The sequence below is a fragment of the Engystomops pustulosus genome, chromosome 3 (genome assembly GCF_040894005.1).
Source record: "Engystomops pustulosus chromosome 3, aEngPut4.maternal, whole genome shotgun sequence".
Lineage (NCBI taxonomy): Eukaryota > Metazoa > Chordata > Amphibia > Anura > Leptodactylidae > Engystomops > Engystomops pustulosus.
The window spans coordinates 125,367,112-125,385,656 of record NC_092413.1 but is presented as its reverse complement, the minus strand read 5'-3'; the positions used below and the strand labels follow the sequence as shown (position 1 = coordinate 125,385,656).

The 18,545-nt window shown below is 39.8% G+C and overlaps 1 protein-coding gene across 7 annotated transcripts in view; it reads right to left on the bottom strand.

The window, feature by feature from the left end:
• CEP162 (centrosomal protein 162) overlaps positions 1-18,126 on the bottom strand; it is a 90,099-nt gene extending 71,973 nt beyond the window's left edge. The window contains exons 1-8 of one of the 7 annotated variants that reach the window (XM_072142016.1): positions 17,956-18,126; positions 16,578-16,713; positions 14,431-14,550; positions 12,375-12,515; positions 8,157-8,309; positions 5,881-6,067; positions 4,416-4,471; positions 1,617-1,714 (exon numbers count right to left, since the gene is read on the bottom strand). In XM_072142016.1, coding sequence (XP_071998117.1) covers positions 1,617-1,714; positions 4,416-4,471; positions 5,881-6,067; positions 8,157-8,309; positions 12,375-12,515; positions 14,431-14,550; positions 16,578-16,713; positions 17,956-18,015 — 951 coding nt within the window. In that variant the 5' untranslated portion in view covers positions 18,016-18,126. Of the gene's footprint in view, positions 1-1,616; positions 1,715-4,415; positions 4,472-5,880; positions 6,068-8,156; positions 8,310-12,374; positions 12,516-14,430; positions 14,551-15,832; positions 15,931-16,577; positions 16,714-17,676; positions 17,715-17,955 lie in introns of those variants that run through there. The other 6 variants (XM_072142023.1, XM_072142017.1, XM_072142019.1 and 3 more) reach the window with 6 other exon arrangements.
• Between the last annotated feature and the right edge of the window lie 419 nt (positions 18,127-18,545).

Genomic DNA, 18,545 nt, shown 5'->3' with positions numbered 1-18,545 from the left:
CTGCTCAATTTGAAATGTTTCTAGTCAGGCAGGTTATTCAGTTACAATTTATGGGAAACGTAAACCTAACCTCATCTACAGGGTGTTTTCATGAACTTTCAAATGAGGAATCCCACTATTTAGGCAATTTTACTCCTTATTGGCATCATTTCATATTCGATGCAATGTACTGGGAAACTGGAAAAAATTCCAAATGCAATGAAATTGATAAAATGTAAAAATAAAATAAAAAAAATTCACCCAAAACACAGCATTTTCTTGTTGGCTCTGTTTTTACTGTGTGTACCCCACATTAGATATTGTGCCATTTAACCAAATTTATATAGATTTTATTATGTTTGAATATAATTGAAAAATAAAATCTTTCATACAAAAAATAATTTCTTAGGTTCGCCATATTATGGCACCAATTATTTTTTCATACTTGGGTGAAAGGGCCCCCTTCATAAATCCTTAATGACACTGACATATAAAGCCATCACATCCCATTTTTAGCACTCCCACAGTCCCCACAGAGCATAGTACATACACTGCCAAAGTGTTTGTGTATAAAAAAAATTGGTTTTACAGAAAAGAAAGATATGTTATATTGTACCTTTCATTAGCATGTGCTGTGTGACTAGGCAGTTGCCAAATGGGAGGGGCTGGAAAGGAGCAGTTCCCCCCACCCTTGGGGAACAGCTACTCCTTTTCAAATATATGAAAAATCACTTGGCTTAACGACGCCCCCTGCTCCCCTACAGCCAATCCCGAGTGAGGGGAGTTATTCATATATTTGAAAAGGTCACATGTTTGCCAAGGGTGGGGGGGAAACTGCTCCTTTCCAGTCCCTCCCATTTGGCACCTGCCTAGTCACACAGCAGATGCTAATGAAAGGTACAATATATAACATATCTTTTTTTCTGTAAAACCAATTTTTTTTATACAAAAACACTTTGGCAGTGTATGTACTATGCTCTGTGGGGACTGGGGGAGTGCTAAAAATGGGTCTCCTGGTGACAGGTTCCCTTTAAGGTGCTAAGAAAAAGCACTATCCCCTGAAGAACTCACTGTCGCCACAAAGCCTAATGTTTAGACTACCAAATGCGAATGCCAATGGATTTGTCTTTGCAGTAGTCACCTAGTCATTTCACCAGTGAGACTGGAAAACACCATCCACTTCTGGCATGTGACAGCTTTTCTACTCTGCCCCTTTCATGTAAAAAAAAAAAACTCTATCATAGACCCCTATGGGGGACATTTATCAGGACTTGTAAGACAGCTTTTTTGGCAAGAAAGTCTGGAAATAATCACAATTACTGGTGGTTTGCAAGTTATTTTCCCCTTCATCTAACCTCTGTGCCAAGAGGGCATGGAGGAGACCTGGGTGTTCATGCCCCACACCTGCGCACTCACTATTCACCATTAAATGTCTGCAGCTACTGATGTTACTCGCTCCTCCGCCTTCCCCCTATTGTTTATCTTTAGTTCAAGATACAGTCCGGTCAATCAGGCAAAAACTCAGACAGTTCAGTAGCACAATACTCAGCATCGTATTGGCAAAAAAATATGTAATTTATCTTAACATTAAAAAAAAAAAAAACATTTTGTGTAAATCCACAAAACTTAAATAGTACCTGAGTTTTAGATGCCTCAAGGCCATCATTTTCCTCCGATTTTCTGAGTAATTGGCTGCTGGCTTCTGCCTCATCTTCAAAGTCTTCACTATAATTAACTGTAAATTTAATATAAAAGACTTATCATGTAGACAGCTGGATAGTTCCCAAACGTATCTGCAAGTGTGCTACTTGGCAACTGTAAGAGCACTTAAAGGGGTTGTGCACTTTCAGCAAACAATTGATATGGTTGTGAGGAAAAGTTATACAATTTTCCAATATACTTACTGTATCAATTCCTCATATTTTTCTAAATCTCTGCTTGCTGTCCTTCTATAGAAAACTTTTGGGTTTACTTCCAGTGGATAGAAATCTGTCCCTGGTCATATGATGGACAGGCAGATGCATGAGTGGTATCACACAGCTCTGATTACTCTATGTGATAAGACCGGCTCCTGCACCTGCCTGTCCATCACATGACAATAGACAGATTTCTATGCACTGGAAGTAAAAAGAAAAAATCCTGTAGAAGGACAAAATGCAGAGATCTAAAAAAACATAAGGCATTGATACAGAAAGTATATTGGAAAATTGTATAACCTCTCCAAACAACAAACCAAATCAATTATTTGTTGAAAGTGGCCAACCCCTTTTAACAGTATGCATCTGTACCCAAACCCAGGTAAGGGGAAGATATTTAGTTATTTATAAAACTATCAAGTTAAAATCTCACATGTCAGAAAAAAAACAGGAAAAATTGGAACAGCTCTATATATAGATTGCAAAGATATCATCATATATAAAGCAAAAAAGAACTGACCTAGACATACCTGAATGGCCCTTGGTTACAAAAGGGTTAAAAATATGAGGCAATTTAATTATTTCTTAGTCAAAGCAGATCATATCCAAAATCATTTTATATCAAAATAACTGAAGATTTACATAACTTGCAATCAAGTTGGAATGAAATGGATCAGTGTGCACATTTACCTAGTGTAATTCCGTAGTCTCATTATTTCATGCACACCCTCTCCATGATAACCACTCCCATGTGAGTGGATATCCATGGAACGCCACTCCAGCCACTGATATGGGAGTGGTTATTTCTAATTTGTATCACTCGGTAAGACTGCAGGATATAGGACCTCTTATGAAGTCCTATGATCTGCGGCTTCCCCCCACAGATATGTTTTACCAGGGTATGATAACGGTGACCCTATTAGATTCTTATATTTAAAGGACACCTGTCATCAGGTCTTTGTCACTATTTCTGTCACCTTTACCTGTTGGAGCATCTCACAAGGATCCATCCCAGCCTTTATCTAGTTATTTCATACATTAATCATTATAAAATCATCTTTTCTTTATTATGTAAATGAGGCTGGTCACATGGTCAGAGACAGTGATGTCACCCCTGTTCCCCCTCCCCTCTCCTCCCCCTGCTCATGTCTGTGTGTAATGTATAGTAAAGCATTGCTAGTGTGTGTGCTGCATCTGCTTACATGCTCTCCCTCCTAATACACAAAGACACAGACATCAGCTACACAAGTACCTGACATGTTCTGCTATAACATGGCTGCCTAGAGATGTTGTATCTCTCCTACACACACATACAGGCTGCAGGGGGCGCCAGCACCAGGTAGCACATGGAGGAGCCATTACATCATTATACCTCACATCATTATACAGGCTGTCAGTCAAGCACTGGGGGTGCGGCTGTGCCTCACACTCATGAATAAGCCGTACAGCTTGAATATGCTAATGTCTCATTGGACATCTCATAGGTCATTTGCATACAGCTTTAGGACCTCATTGCTTAAGTTTACAGGCATGTAGAGGGACAATGAAGGTATAGAGGTAATGCTCTATAATGGCAGTTTATGAAAATTAGATTAGGGGGATTATTTGACATGACAGGTTCTCTTTAAAGGGGTATTCCCATTTCAGCAAATTAACATTATTGTTTGTATTATAAAACGTTATCCAATTTCCCAATATACTTTCTGTATCAATTCCTTACAGTTTTCTAGATCTCTGCTTGCTGTCATTCTATAGAAAGCTTCTAAGTTTCCTTCCAGTGGACAGAAATCTAACCATGGTCACACAGGTGCACAGCTCTGCTTACACTCTGTGATATAACAAACCATGCACCTCTGTGTGACCATGGTCAGATTTCTGTCCACTGGATGTAGCTTTATATAGAAGGACAGCAAGCAGAGATCTAGAAAACCGTGCGGAATTGATACATAAAGTATATTGGAAAATTGGATAACTTTTTATCATTAAAAAATTAACATTCATTTTCTGAAATGGAAACACCCCTTTAACATGTGTAAGTAAAGTGAGTAAATTACAGGGGTTGGCCACTAATAAGAAACTTTACCAAGGTAAGTACTTGCTTGCTTCACATGGAGGCAGACACATGGAGTTAACCGCGTCTGTACCGCGCCCTCACTTTAATGGAGCGATGTTCATGCATGTTTGCCATCTCTCTATTTGATCTCTGTGTGACTGCCTGGATAACTTAAATAGCTTTGTCAGTCCCAAAAACATTTAAATGGAGGGTAACTGGGCATGTATTTTGGTCCTCATCTGGAGCCCTATACTAATCAAACCACAATGGTCCATTGTCATTACCCATTGACTGGAACAATTTTTATTTTTATATAGCCGGCCAAGCAATATAAATATACATGTAAAGAGCTTCAAAATGGGAATAAGATTGAGTGGATGATCCTGCTAGTATCCTACTATATATGCAAAGCTGTATATGGTGAAGGAAACAAAAAAAATCTCTCAAACCAATAATGTTGTATTTACCTGACACATCTTTACTTTCATCTTTATGTTCATCCTCATCTGCTTCAACACGGTCACTGAAAAAATATAGAAATACAATTAAAAATTTATATTAAGGGGACACCAGGTATTCTTACCACTGTGTGCAGCACAGAGTAGTAGTCTGTCTTATGGTGCCCCAAACTTCTTTTTGCTGAAAAGTCAAGGTATAAGATTTTACTACCTTAATTCAGCATATGCAGATTTCCCTTAACTAGTCAGGGGGACAGCTTCATGTAGTCCTGTAGTTATAAGGCTGACGTCAGGCAGTGATCATGTCTCAAAGTTTCTAGTTAGCCTCCCCACCAACATCACAAGTTACAGTGTAACTAAAACTTTGAAGCTTCTTTTTTTATTTCACAAATGAATAAAGCAGCTTCCCTGTGCCTTTTTTCTGTGTCTCCATTTAGTTGATGGTCAAGTTACGCTTTAAGGTACATTTGCGTATGTGGACCAAAAATATAGGATGGCTGTGTAACGGGAGAAGACCGGAGGCTGAATGGCAGGGAAATGTGTGTCTCTTGCACCTCATAAATACAGACGGTCCCCAACTTACAGATGACCCCTGCATCCTCACTGGATGCTGGTAAATTACAGATCTTCAGTAAATGGTTAACATGAGAGTTATCGAAGGTGTCTGCACTGAAGCTTTATTGTTAATCCTTGTTGACATAAAAGCCTAAAATTATCCTAAAATTCTGAAAAGACTATTGTCAGAGGAATAAAAAAGGTACTTAACACTCACGAAATACACCAGGTTTGAACAAACCTATAAAGCCTGTCTTATACATAACTTGGGGTATGCTTGTACATGGGAACCAAGCTTGGATTTAACTTTAGAACAATAGAAAGCTAAGAGAGGACAACAAAGGAAAGGTCTTTATTTGATGCTGCAATGCAAGCATCAAATGCAGGGGGAGAGGGACACATCTGGCAAGATCTACATGTGATTGAAAGCCATCAAAATTGATCAACATACACAGTGATTTGCAAGGTTTCTAACATCATAGTAATTTGCATACATACCTTATGCTTAACATGTACTGAACCATTGAACTGCAATGCACTAATGAAGGTAATTTACCGTTCAAAAATTATGTTTAAATGTCACAATGATTATTATCATTGTGTTATTATCATTACAGTTATTATGTACACATGTGTGTTCAACTGTGTGGAAGCATCTCTACAAATATATATGTGCCAAAGCATATGCAATGGATGCCAATATTACTATAATACCCCAAAATATCCAGATGCGTCCATAAATGGAGAAAATTGCAGAATACAGTACTTGTTTATTATAATGCTATATGCAATATTAGATGGAGAATGCAAAATGTCTTCATAAAAAAATCGTCATAAATTACTAAACAAATATTTCTTACATATAAATTTGGCTTATAGAATCCACTTATTACACGTTAGAATAGAATAAAGACTTTACCGGTTATAAGCTGTGAGCTGTGTGGAGTCAGTAGAATCCAGATCTTTGATTAATTTTGAATAGTCAATTGTAGACGATGCACCTTTTTCAAGTCTAGCAAAAAATCTTTCTTTCTCTTCTTGTTCTTCCAAAGTATCCAGTCCAATCCCATGAAGGGCCTGCGTTGGTCCAGAAGCCACAACGGAGTCTAAAGAACAGAATGGTTTTGCTTTATTAAAGAAAATCTTCACCCTTTTTATTTTTCCCCGTAGTTATTATTAAAAAAATTATAAAACAGACAAAAGATTCTGAAAGTGCAGATTTTTCAGGTAACAAGTTAGGGATAATTAGAGTTTAAGTAGTTTGCTGCACAATTTTACCAGGTATAAAGGTAAACACATCCAGGACCATTCAATTCAATGTCATGTTTTTGATATACAGTACTAACAATTCATTAATTTAACCAAAGGTTAACATTCAATGCAAGCGTGAACAAAGCCAGAGATTCAAGGTAACAACAACAGATGATAGAATAAAAACAATCATCCAATGTAATTGTGGCTCGTCTCCTCTCCAATTACAGGATACGCACAACACAAAAGATGTGTTTACGAGCAGATGGGTTTTTTTAATTACAAATGCACAAAACAAAAACCAAATACGTCCTGATAATTTATTTAATGGAATATAGGCAGGGATGGCACACTGCTGCACTAAATGCAATACTTTTTAACCCCTTGCCAGAGTTCATTTTCATCACCAAGCCCTATTTTTAGAATCTGACATGTGCCACCTTAACTTTGGAACGCTTTAACATATCCAGTCGATTTTGAGATTTTTGTGCTTAGTACTTCAAGTTAATAATAATACCGCAAGTTAAAAAATTACAGTGATGTCTTCTGCATTGAGTTATGAAAAAACTGAATTTTGAAAAAACTTTTCAGTTTCAAAGTTCTAAATTCTCTGCTTTCCAAGCAGATAGTCAAATCGCCCAAATAACTTGATAACTAACATTTGCCGTTTGTCTGCTTTATGCTAACATGGCTTTTTATGCATCTTCCCATTTTTTTTAGGACATTATGATGCTTAGAACTTTGGGTGTGATTTCTCACATTTTTATGGAATTCATCCAAAATTTGTATTTTGAGGATTCTGCTCAGCTTTCAGGTGACTGTGAGGCCTAAATAGTAGTAAAACCCCATAAATCACCTCATCATAGAAACTACACCACTCAATCTATGTAAAACAACTTTTATGAAGGTTTTTAACCCTTTAGGTGTTTAAAACAAAATAGAGGTGTAATTTCCAAATTGTAATTTGGAGGGTCATGTGATTTCTATCTCTCCATGACCAATCGCCTGACCAGGACCTTACGATTGTAATCATAAATATAATAAGATCAAGATCCTGGCAGGGTCGATTGTTCATGTAAAGAAAGAGATCACATGACCCCCTCTCCCCATCTGCAGCCATTTTATGGACAGGAGTGTCTGGCTGATGAGGTAAAAGACAGGCGGCTTCACTTTACACACCAAGAAAGCAACGCAGAACCATTTGTAGATGTATATTAATAATAATATTTATATAGCGCATGCAGATTACACAGCGCTGCACAGAGCTAGCCAGATCAGTCCCTGTCCCCAATGGAGCTCATAATCTAATCAACCTACCAGTATGTTTTTGGAGTGTGGGAGGAAACCTGAAGACCTGGAGGAAACACACGCAAACACATTACAAAACAACCCTGTAAGGTAATAAATGGCTTGCTTAAACTTTCTGCGGATGATTTATCATTAAGCACGTATCTCATGGTACCATTTTTAAATAAAATGCAACATTTTGATATTTTTTTGGTCTTTTTGGAGATTATGTTAATCAAAAAATAAAAGCAATGATGGTTGGGGGCCAGAACTGTCAAAAGCGCTGTAGCTGTTACAGTCACAATGTTTTTAGTAAGCCATGGTGGTTAGAGAAGAAAATTGTTTCCTGAAGCCATGTAGCATATTTTAACAATAACTTTGTTGAGATACATACAACTTAATAATGTTAACAACTTTCATATCAATGTAGCATGTAGATAACATTACACATGTCGATACATGTATAACTCCTAACAGATGTCAGTTGTATCACCTGTTCCCAATAGCACTGGCTCAGACGTGTATATAGGGTTCTATTATATCAATTTGTCTTAATAGGTTGCTTATGCCATGACATTACATCATGTGGAGACAAACACTGATGCCCTGTCATTGCTATACCTGCCTAAGCCATAGCTGAGCTTCCTGTGTACTCACCATCAATCTCCAAGCTGTCCTTTTCTATTGACGTAATCGTCGGATCAATAGATTTCTGCATTTCTTCAATATGATCCTCCTCTTCTACTTCTTCAATAGGCTGGGATGCACTTTGAGATTTTTTTAAAAAGCTGCGGCTGGTCCTTTGCAATTCTAAAGAAAATGTAAATTTTACCATTATACATATTGCTTTGTTACAGAATAAAAGTAAATTATGTACAGGCGGTCCCCTACTTAAGGACACCCGACTTACAGACAACCCATAGTTATAGACAGACCCCTCTGACCTCTGGTGAACCTTTCTGAATGCTTTACTATAGTCCCAGATTGCAATGATCAGCTGTAAGGTGTCTGTAATGAAGCTTTATTGATACTCCTTGGTCCCATTACAGCAAAAAATGTTTAAACTACAATTGTCACTGGGGACAAAAAATGTTTTTGTCTGGATCTACAATTATAAAATATACAGTTTCGACTTGCATACAAATTCAACTTAAGAACAAACTGCCGGACCCTATCTTGTATGTAACCCGGGGACTGCCTGTACTTTAATGGGAATAAAAGGATACAACTCTCATTTATCGGTTCTTTCTGTCTTTGATATAGGATGCGATACACCTTGATGTTATTGTTTATATACCTCAGCTATGGTGTAGAAGTCTTTGGAGGCTTATTGTGATAACCAGACTGGCACATACTCTTACACCTGTATGCTTAAAGGGAACCTGTCACCAGGAGACCCATTTTTAGCACTCCCCCAGTCCCCACAGAGCATAGTACATACGCTGCCAAAGTGTTTTTGTATTAAAAATTGGTTTTACAGAAAAAAAAGATATGTTATATTGTACCTTTCATTAGCATGTGCTGTGTGACTTGGCAGTTGCCAATTAGGAGGGGCTGGAAAGGAGCTGCACCCCCCCACCCTTGGGAAACATGTGACCTTTTCAAATATATGAATAACTCCCATCACTCTGGATTGGCTGTAGAGGAGCAGGGGGCGTCGCTAAGCCAAGTGATGGGTGTTTTCATATATTTGAAAAGGTCACATGGAGAAGCTGTTCCCCAAGGGTGGGGGGAAACTGCTCCTTTCCAGCTCCTCCCAAAAGGCAACTGCCTAGTCACACAGCAGATGCTAATGAAAGGTACAATATAACATCTTTTTTTCTGTAAAACCTATTTTTTATACAAAAACACTTTGGCAGTGTATGTACTATGCTCTGTGGGGACTGGGGGGGGGTGCTAAAAATGGGTCTCCTGGTGACAGGTTCCCTTTAATAACATTTCTGTTTATGTTTCGTTATATTGATAAAACTTTGCATAAACTTTAAAACAAAAAAACTAAACAAATAAAACACAATGTCCTGCAAGGTAAAGCATAAATTTAGCTGAATAAAAGGGAACCTGTCACCAGCCTAAGCCCTGTTAAACTACAAAATGTACCTTATATGGCTGGTTGCATGTTCTCTGGTGCATGTTCATGCTTTTTCCAGTCAGGAGGGTGTGGTGCACGATGCAGCACTCAACCGGCTACACCCCCGCACTCCCGAATACCCATCTTCATCCTTTCCCACATCCCCAGGCCCTCTTGCTCGTAGCCAACTCCCGGTCCTCCTGCAGTCTTGTGCCAGTTCTAACACATGCGCACTAAGCCAGTGTTCTAAAGTCCGAGAAAGAGACTGTACATGCGCGAGAACTGGCGTGAGACCGCAGGAGGATGGAGAGTTGGCTAGGAGCAAGAAGCAGGGCCTGGCATTGCTGTGGCTGTGGGAAGGGATGGAGATGGGTTATCAGCAGTTCGGAGGGTTCACATCTAACTCCATTTTTCGGGCGTCATATACCTTATATACTCGAGTATAAGCCTAGTTTTTCAGCACAAAAAATGTGCTGAAAAACCCAAACTCGGCTTATACTCGAGTCAAAAAAATAAATCAAAACTCGCCTTTCTGGCGGCACCCGTAGATCTTCTGTGCGATCCATCCGGTATTGTTGTGCTGCACGACGAGGAAGGGGGGGGGCGCTATATACACTGGGGCAGGGGCTGGCAGGCTATACACACAGGGGCAGGGGCTGGCTGGCTACATACTGGAGAGGCTGTGACCAATGCATTTCCCATCCGCGGCTTATACTCGAGTCAATAGGTTTTCCCAGTTTTTTGTGGTAAAATTAGGGGCCTCGGCTTATACTCGGGTCGGCTTATACTCGAGTATATACGGTATATGTTGGCCATATATAAAGACATCACCAGAGAACATGCAACCGGACATACAAGGGAAATTTTGTAGTTTAAGAAGGGTTAGGTTGGTGACAGGTTCTCTTTTAATTCCAATACATAAAGTGTAAGTAAACCTTCTACTTGCTTTGCAGCAATCAGTAGACCAGTGTGTACATGAGAAACACGGTTTATGGTTCTTGGTCATTAACATATGATCATATAAGCCTGACATAATCTTCATTTTATAACAGTTTTCTCCTCTGCTTGTGTCTGCTTTTAACCCCTTATAGAGACAGCACTTTTTCATTTTTACGTTTCCATTTTTTCATCCCCGCTTTCAAAATTCAATAACTTTTAAAATTTTCTGTGTACACAGCTGCTTTTTACCATGTACTGGCAAACTGCAAAAAAAATCCCAAATACGGTTTATTAGATGTAAAATGTAAAAAATGTAAATCTTGTACAATTTTTTTTCATTTTGCCCTATTCTGAGGTCAATAACTTTTTCATACTTCGGTGTACAGAGCTGTGTAAGGCATCATGTTTTTGCCGAATGAGATTACGTTTTCATGTGTTGGAAAATGGCAAAAATTGGCGTTTCAGATATATGCCCGATATTGTCCGCTACGGGGACATGAAGATACCCTACTTATTTAGGATTTTATTTATATATATCAGGTCTAAGGTAGCGAGGAGAGTTGAACTTTTAGGTTTTTACTTAAAAAAAAATAGTGTACCTGAACCCTAGAGGGTCTGATCGATCTCAACATATATCACAATACTACTGTATTGCAGTATATGTGAATTTTCCTATTAATCTATAATAGTGTGCCATGGGTGTCAGCTGCATTATGCAGCAAACACACAGGGGGTATGAAGAAGGCTCGGCCTGGAAACATCATGTTGTGGCAAGAGTAAATGTAACTATTGGTGCAAAGATGCTGGGAGGAGACTTATCTGGTTTGATTCACTGCTCTCCATCCTGCATAGAGTTTCTATGAAATCTGAGCTAAAGTAAGCAGAGGAATAAGCACTCTGCTCTGATGAGAGATATAGCACAAAGTTTTTTGTACCAGTGATGTATGCAAAGTTTATTTAATATTACATTTAATTTGTATATTTAAATGCTCAGTAACATTAAATGAAAATCTACCATCAAAATCAACCACTATAAATCAGGGACACTTACTCATCAATCCAGGCACTGTGACTGTGGTAACTTCTTATATATTTGTTATCCATGGCCTCCTTACTTCTAAAATCGACGGTTAAAATTATAATAATCCTGAGCAGCTCTGCTGGATGATTCCAGAGCCCCTCAGTGATATCTTTACCCTTGTTACAATGAGCAGAGCAGTTCTTCCCTCAGCACTTCCTGCTGCTGCTAGATTGCCCAGGCAGAGGGAGGAGAGACATGTTCTGTACATTATAACAACCATTGAAAAGACATCACAGAGGGGCTCTAGAAACACCCCCAGAGCCCTTTAAGCTCATTAGCATAATTGTAAAGGTTGATTTCAGAAGGAAGGAGTCCACAGACAACAAATATAAGAAGATTACCACAGTCACTGCGCCTGAATCTATGAGTATGTGCCCCTGGTTTATCATGCTTCATTTTGATGGTTTCTTTCTACAGAAACTTATATATGATTGGTGGAAACTCTTAGAACCCCTTCCTGGTGCTGGGTCCCTAGATGCCATATATATTTAAGTTGTAAGTCTTTAACACACTATATACATAATAAACACTGTAATCACCCCTGTTAACTGCCCCAGTTTGTATAGATATATGATGCAAGGAGTTCCTGCTCCCCATCTAAACTACAGCACCAACAACGTAATTTATTACAGTGTCAGCGCAGCTGTTTAGTGGGCAAGAAGGGACTCCTTGCATCATACATAGACATGATTCAAGGAACCCTGTTCCCAAAGACATGATGGTTTGTGATCATGAACTGTGTGAAACAGCGCCTATAATCACAGAGCAGAGTGAGCTGATATTTTACCATCAGGGCTGTCTGGACCGTCAGAAGAAAGAGGGTCATCATGTTCATCAAAATGCAATCTACGTTTTGACTTGTGATACTGTTGCAATTCCATGCATTTATCCAGTGTCCTGTTAAGAGAAGATCTACAGGGATTCTGTTCTACGGTATAGTAAGGGATGGTGTTTAGGACAGAATAGGAAATAAAATGGGGGTGGGGGTATAAATGCAAGTTATTAAATGAGCAAAACTGAGGTAAAATGAGGATTTTGAGGCTGATATAACATTAAACGTACTAAAACATACAATTATTATCCCAAAGAATTTACTTTGACGATGTTACTGCATACCCGAGAAGACTTCGACAAATCACCTGAAATATCAGAATAATGTCCCCCAGCACAAAAAGTATCATTGTAATCTTATTCCTAAACACAGGAGCCCAGATTTATCAGATACTTTACGCCATTTCCTGGCATTGACTTGAATTTTAGGTCCAGGAGATGCACCTGATTCAATAAAAGTCAAAACCCTCTTAAAGGGGTATTCCTATCTAAACTGTTTGGGTCTGAGATGTGTGTCATGATCATGGCTTTTCTGCTTTGTTTCTCGAAAAAAAAAAAGAGCAGAACTGATACTGTGGGTAACATAGCAGAACAAGCTATACGATTACCATAATTTCAGCAGCAACACTAAATGGACTAAATGTTCCTTTTGGACCGGTGGTTTAGTGTCCCAAATCACCCTTTAACAAGTCCCTCAGTGGGGGAAAAAAAACTTGCATTGGACTCATAACTTGTGCTCCCTGTGCAGTACTTAGTCAGTGAAACCAGGATGTAGCACGTTGCAAGCTTCGTGCAGGCAGCACCGCGAGTAAAAACATTTTTTATTTTAATATAGGGCACATAGGGTCCTTTTGGGACACTAAACTACCAGGACATTAGGACCTGTGAGTGGTTTAGTGTCCCAAATCGCCATGACAGGTCCTCTTTAAAGGAAACCTGTCATGAGATTTTAGGCCCACAACCCGACCTGGTGGAGAAGAGTCACGATGGGATGTTCCTCATGGCTTCAAATTATGTTGCATCCCAAGCTACCTGCAGCAGCTGTAGGATCATTAATAAGGGCAGGAATGGACAACACATCATGACTCTTTTTTACCCCAGTGACTCCTTACAGCATTCAAACATCTTTCTGTGCATAATACTATATCTTCCCTAACATAGAAATTCATTATTGTGAACCTGGTAGTGTCTTGGATAATAAATTGGTGGAAGTTTGTGGGCTAAGGACCCCTTAAAGGGAACCCGTCATCAGAAATTAACCTAATAATCCACTGTATGTTGCCACGCAGCTGAAGACCTTCCTGATCATGTTTCTTTCAAGACTCAATGTGGTGGCAGCATCCAGAAAATCAACTTTGACGTGAGATGTAAATTGGTTGTATAAATTCAAGGAGGCAGAGATTTTGATGCTGAAGTCAAGCCTTCAATGTCTCATAAAGGTGCCTGCAGTGTAATTAATGGTGTAATTGATCTACTGAAGTCTGATGCACAATGTCAATCACAGAGGAGGAGGCGTTCAGAGTTTCTTACTTTGACTTCAATGTTAAACTCTCCGCCTCCTTGACTTTATGCAACCAATTTACATCTCACTTCAAAGTTGATTTTATGGATGATGCCACCACACCACAGGCATGAAAGAAACATGATCTGGGAGATATTGAGCTGCTTGGAAACATACTGGTAGTGGATTATTAGGTCAATTTCTGATGACAGGTTCCCTTTAACAGTTTCATATTAGGTGTAAATACTAAAATGTTAAAGATCTAAATCGCTACCACCAATCAACTCATTTCATGAGCCATTGAAAAGTAATACTAAGAGGGTAAACAACGGATGTTCTCACTATGTACTACCATTTTCTAAATATAATAGCACTACAGTCAACAAAGACAGGCAGGGAGAAAATAGAGTTTCAAAGTAAAATGTAGTTCATTGTTATAGGCCTGTTAGTATTTCACACTGCCTGTTAGCTGACAGTTGCCTATTATTGAACAAGAGCTACAGAAAAGTACCAGTCTGGAGGCTTGAAGAAGAAATTGTTCTATTATCCAATCCAGAGATTTGTCTCTGTGCTCTTGTCTCTACCTGATTCTTTTGCTTCTTCTTTTTTAAATATGATCTTGGTTGATATGCTTAACAAGCAAAAAAAAGAACATCAAGGGACAGAAAAGAACAGAAAAGTAAAAAACAAACAAACAAATAGTTGACAGGGAAAATAAAATGTAGATAGACAAAGTTTAATTGAAAAAGTTGAATAAAATTGGAATCCAGCTAACAGCTGCATGAATATTAATGATGCAAATATCTTTACCAAGAGACCAACAGAACTAGTTAAGGGACTAAAACCTAGTTTTTCCACATATTTTTAAATGTATTAAAACATGTTAAAAAAAAATTATAAAAAATCAGCCCGTAGAAAGATTGTAAGCCGGACACATGTTACAGAGAATGAGGAGCCAAGCACAATTACGGTATATAGAAAAAAATATGATAAAAAAAATAAAGGGAAGATTTAGACATAATATTATTCCACATAAATCAAACTTCTGTGAAATCAAACAGTGCACTTACAAAGCAACGCTGATTGACAATAAATTTCACATGATGTTATGCAAATGGAATTGACCACATGTGGAAATTATTGGCAATTAGCAAGACCCACTCAATAAAGGAGTGGTTCTGCAGGTGGGGACCACAGTCCACAGACCACTCCTCAGTACCTATGCTTTCTGGCTGATGTTTGGGACAATTTTGAATGTTTCGCACGTGGTAGCACGAGACGGACTCTACAACCCACAAGCGGATTATCAGTGTAGTATCTAGAGGATGAAGGCGCTACCAGGAGACGTGGGGCCCTAGGAGGGCAACAACCCTGCGGAACAGGAGGAGCACTGCTAGAGCCCTGCAAAATGAGACCTCCAGCAGCCACAAATGTGCATGTGTCTGCACAAATGGTTATAAAACAACTCCATGAGAATGGTATGCGGGCTTGATGTCTACAGATGGGGGTTGGGCTCATAGCCCAACACCGTGCAGGAAACTTGGTATTTATCAGAGAACACCAGGATTGACAAATACGCCAATGGCGCTATATTCTCTTCACAGATGAAAGCAAGTTCACACTGAGCACATGTGACATGTGAGCCATGGAGAGCGATCTGCTGCCTACAACATCCTTCAGCATGACAGGTTTGGCAGTGAATCAGTAATGGTGGGGGGTGGCATTTCTGGGGTGCTTGCCAAAGGTAGACTAACTGCCATTACATTCCCTAGAATCAAAGGGAGTGTGTCCTGCTCAGCCAACCCCTACCATCTACTTCTCCTCATGCCTCCTTACTATTCAGCAGTTCTTGTCATGTGAGCAGGTTAACATAATCTCAGAATGTTTAGCGTCTTCACAATGGCAAACTGTACCCCATGCATGTATTTGACCACATGAAGTCACAGCAGGCTCCATGGACCTCTACTCCTCTCCTTTCTCCATGGATGCTGTTGATGCTGTATGTGATCACATACATGGGGTACAGTTTGCCATTGTTAGAAGGCTAAAGGACCTGTCACTATGGTCACATGACATGATTGCAACACAAGGCACCATGTAAAAAAAAATTGACACAATATTTCCTATAAGTAAATAGAGCTTTATATGTCTGTAGTTGAATATTTGAACCAATTGTATCAATACATTATATATTTTTGGAGTTGGGTGTCAGTCCATTTTATTCCAACTTCTCCAAAATGGTAACCGACTCCATAGTCCTGTTATACTGTGCTATCTGTATGATGTGCACGGCCAGCTTCTTGAACCACACCCTCCATTTCCACATGACGCTTTAAGGCTGAAGCACCTGGTCCGACAAGTCCACCCCTGCCATGTACCTATTGTACTCTATAATGCAGTAAGGTATAAGGGTTTCTGCACCCTTACCTTCTACTGGGTGTTGATGTACTAGGACATCTCTTTTGTACTTAACACACAATACAGAGTTGCTGTTCAGCTCTTGTGCCCTTCTTTTTCTGGACTAGTTGTGTGTATGTGGGGGTTAAAAAATTATATTTCATACTCTACCAGAGGGTTCTGTTACTTTTGTAGTGGAAAGGCGTGTTTAAAATCATAATATTCCATCTAGTATTTCTACAGGCAAGTGTCTTAACATACCTCCATCGTCAGAGTCATCCTCACTGGCCCACCATAGTGAAGCATCTTTCTTTTTCGCTTTTTTAACTGTAGGTTTTCCAAGATTTTCAAGAACAACAGATTTTTTTGTACTATCAAATGAATCATCTGAAAGAGACTTAAAAAAAAAACAAAAAAAAAAAACAAACATTAAAACTGCTCGGTCGTTGCCCTCCTACAACCCCCTCCACGTCTCCTGGTGTACTGGCCTGTCTCCAGCCTGTGGACACTACGCTGACAGACACAGCAAACTTCCTACCACAGCTCGCATTGATGTGTCATCCTGGATGAGCTGCACTACTTACATCAAAGTTGGATCAGCCTGTAGTGTGTTTTTCCACTTTAAAACCTGTTGGTGGCTGGGAGGGGGCTGGTTAAAACATTTACTTACTCCGTGGTTCCTCCGGGTGTCCCACGTTACCATCGCTCCGGTCCATGCCCCAAGTAAACAAACAGGAGCTGCACTGGCCGTGGATAACCCATTCTGCATTATGCAGCACTGGGAATAGGGACGGTTGAGAATGGCATCTGTGCCCCTGTTTGTTTACATGGGGTATGGACCAGAGCGATGGTAACGTGGGCCACCGGAAGGGATCGTGGAGGTAAGTAAATGTTTAAATTTTACCACCTCCCGGCCACCAATAGTTTTTTTTTTTTTTTTTTTTATTGGTTAATAAATTTAATTTCCATAGAGGATTTTATGGTGATTTTGTTGTCAGCACATTCAGCTTTGTACAGAACAAAGTATTCAATGAGAATATTTCATTTAATCAGATCGAGAAGGTGTTATTTGAGTGTTCCCTGTATTTTTTTGAGCAGTGTATATGGACGCCACACAGGTGTCATCCGCATGCAGTTTGTATTAACGGATCAGTTACACTAATCATGGGATTACACACTCATGACATACATCCTGCACACTGGACGGACATGTTCAATCCCACCTGAGTGGGAACCAGAACTGTATGCTGCCCCATAAGAATGCCCCAGGTGACTCCCTGAACTCATTGCTATGAATAAGCCATAAGCATCTCATAGGAAGGTAATAGGGACAGCAGATACATAAGAGAACGCTCCTTACAGCACAACACCTCTTCCTTATCTGTGTTGGGGCAGAAATGATGGGAGATTTATGAATACGTCTAAAAGGAAAACAGTCATGGTTGCCCGTAACAATCAACCAACCACAACACAGCTTTCATCTTATATTCTGTTGCTAGGAAATGAATTCAGTGCTGTGATTGGTCGCTGTCATCCGTCCCATAGTATTATGTCGCCAGTCTCTCACACATCGTATGGCAGTAGCAGTGCTTACACTACGCACACTGTGCATGGAGCTTGATGTCGCCTTGTGAATTACCTCTTTTAAGAATTGCTCAAACTGCTCATCCAGCTCCTCCTTAGACAGCCGGTGAGCCATGGCTCCTGCAGATGACGCCTCCTGCACAGCGCTTCATAAGTTACAGACACAACACAAGCGCAACGGTCACATCGGAGTTACCCTGATGTCACGGGAAGGGGCGGGGCCTGCCGGGAAAGGGGTGTGGCTTTCTAGGTCTAGATTCACATTGCAGGAAGCAGAGAAGCTGTGACGTCTGAGCCAGCACTCGGAGGAGATTACATGCGTGTATACGGAGCTCAGAGTGGCGGGATAGGAAAGAGGCTTAGTTACACGAGTGTATAGAGAGGACTGAAGTAAAGCCAGGGGCGCTGAAGTGCTACAAGTGAAGTACGTTACCTGGGACTGCATGTCTGGTGGAGGATGAGGTAGTCAGAGATAATAATTATGCAGGGCTTTGCCAAATCCGTCCCTGTCCCCATGGGGCTCACAATCTAATCAACCTACCAGTATGTTTGTGTATAAGTGTGGGAGGAAACCCGTGCAAACATGGAAAGAACATATAAACTCTTTTAGAGATTATGCTGAGGAGGCATGAGGTCTATGTTACA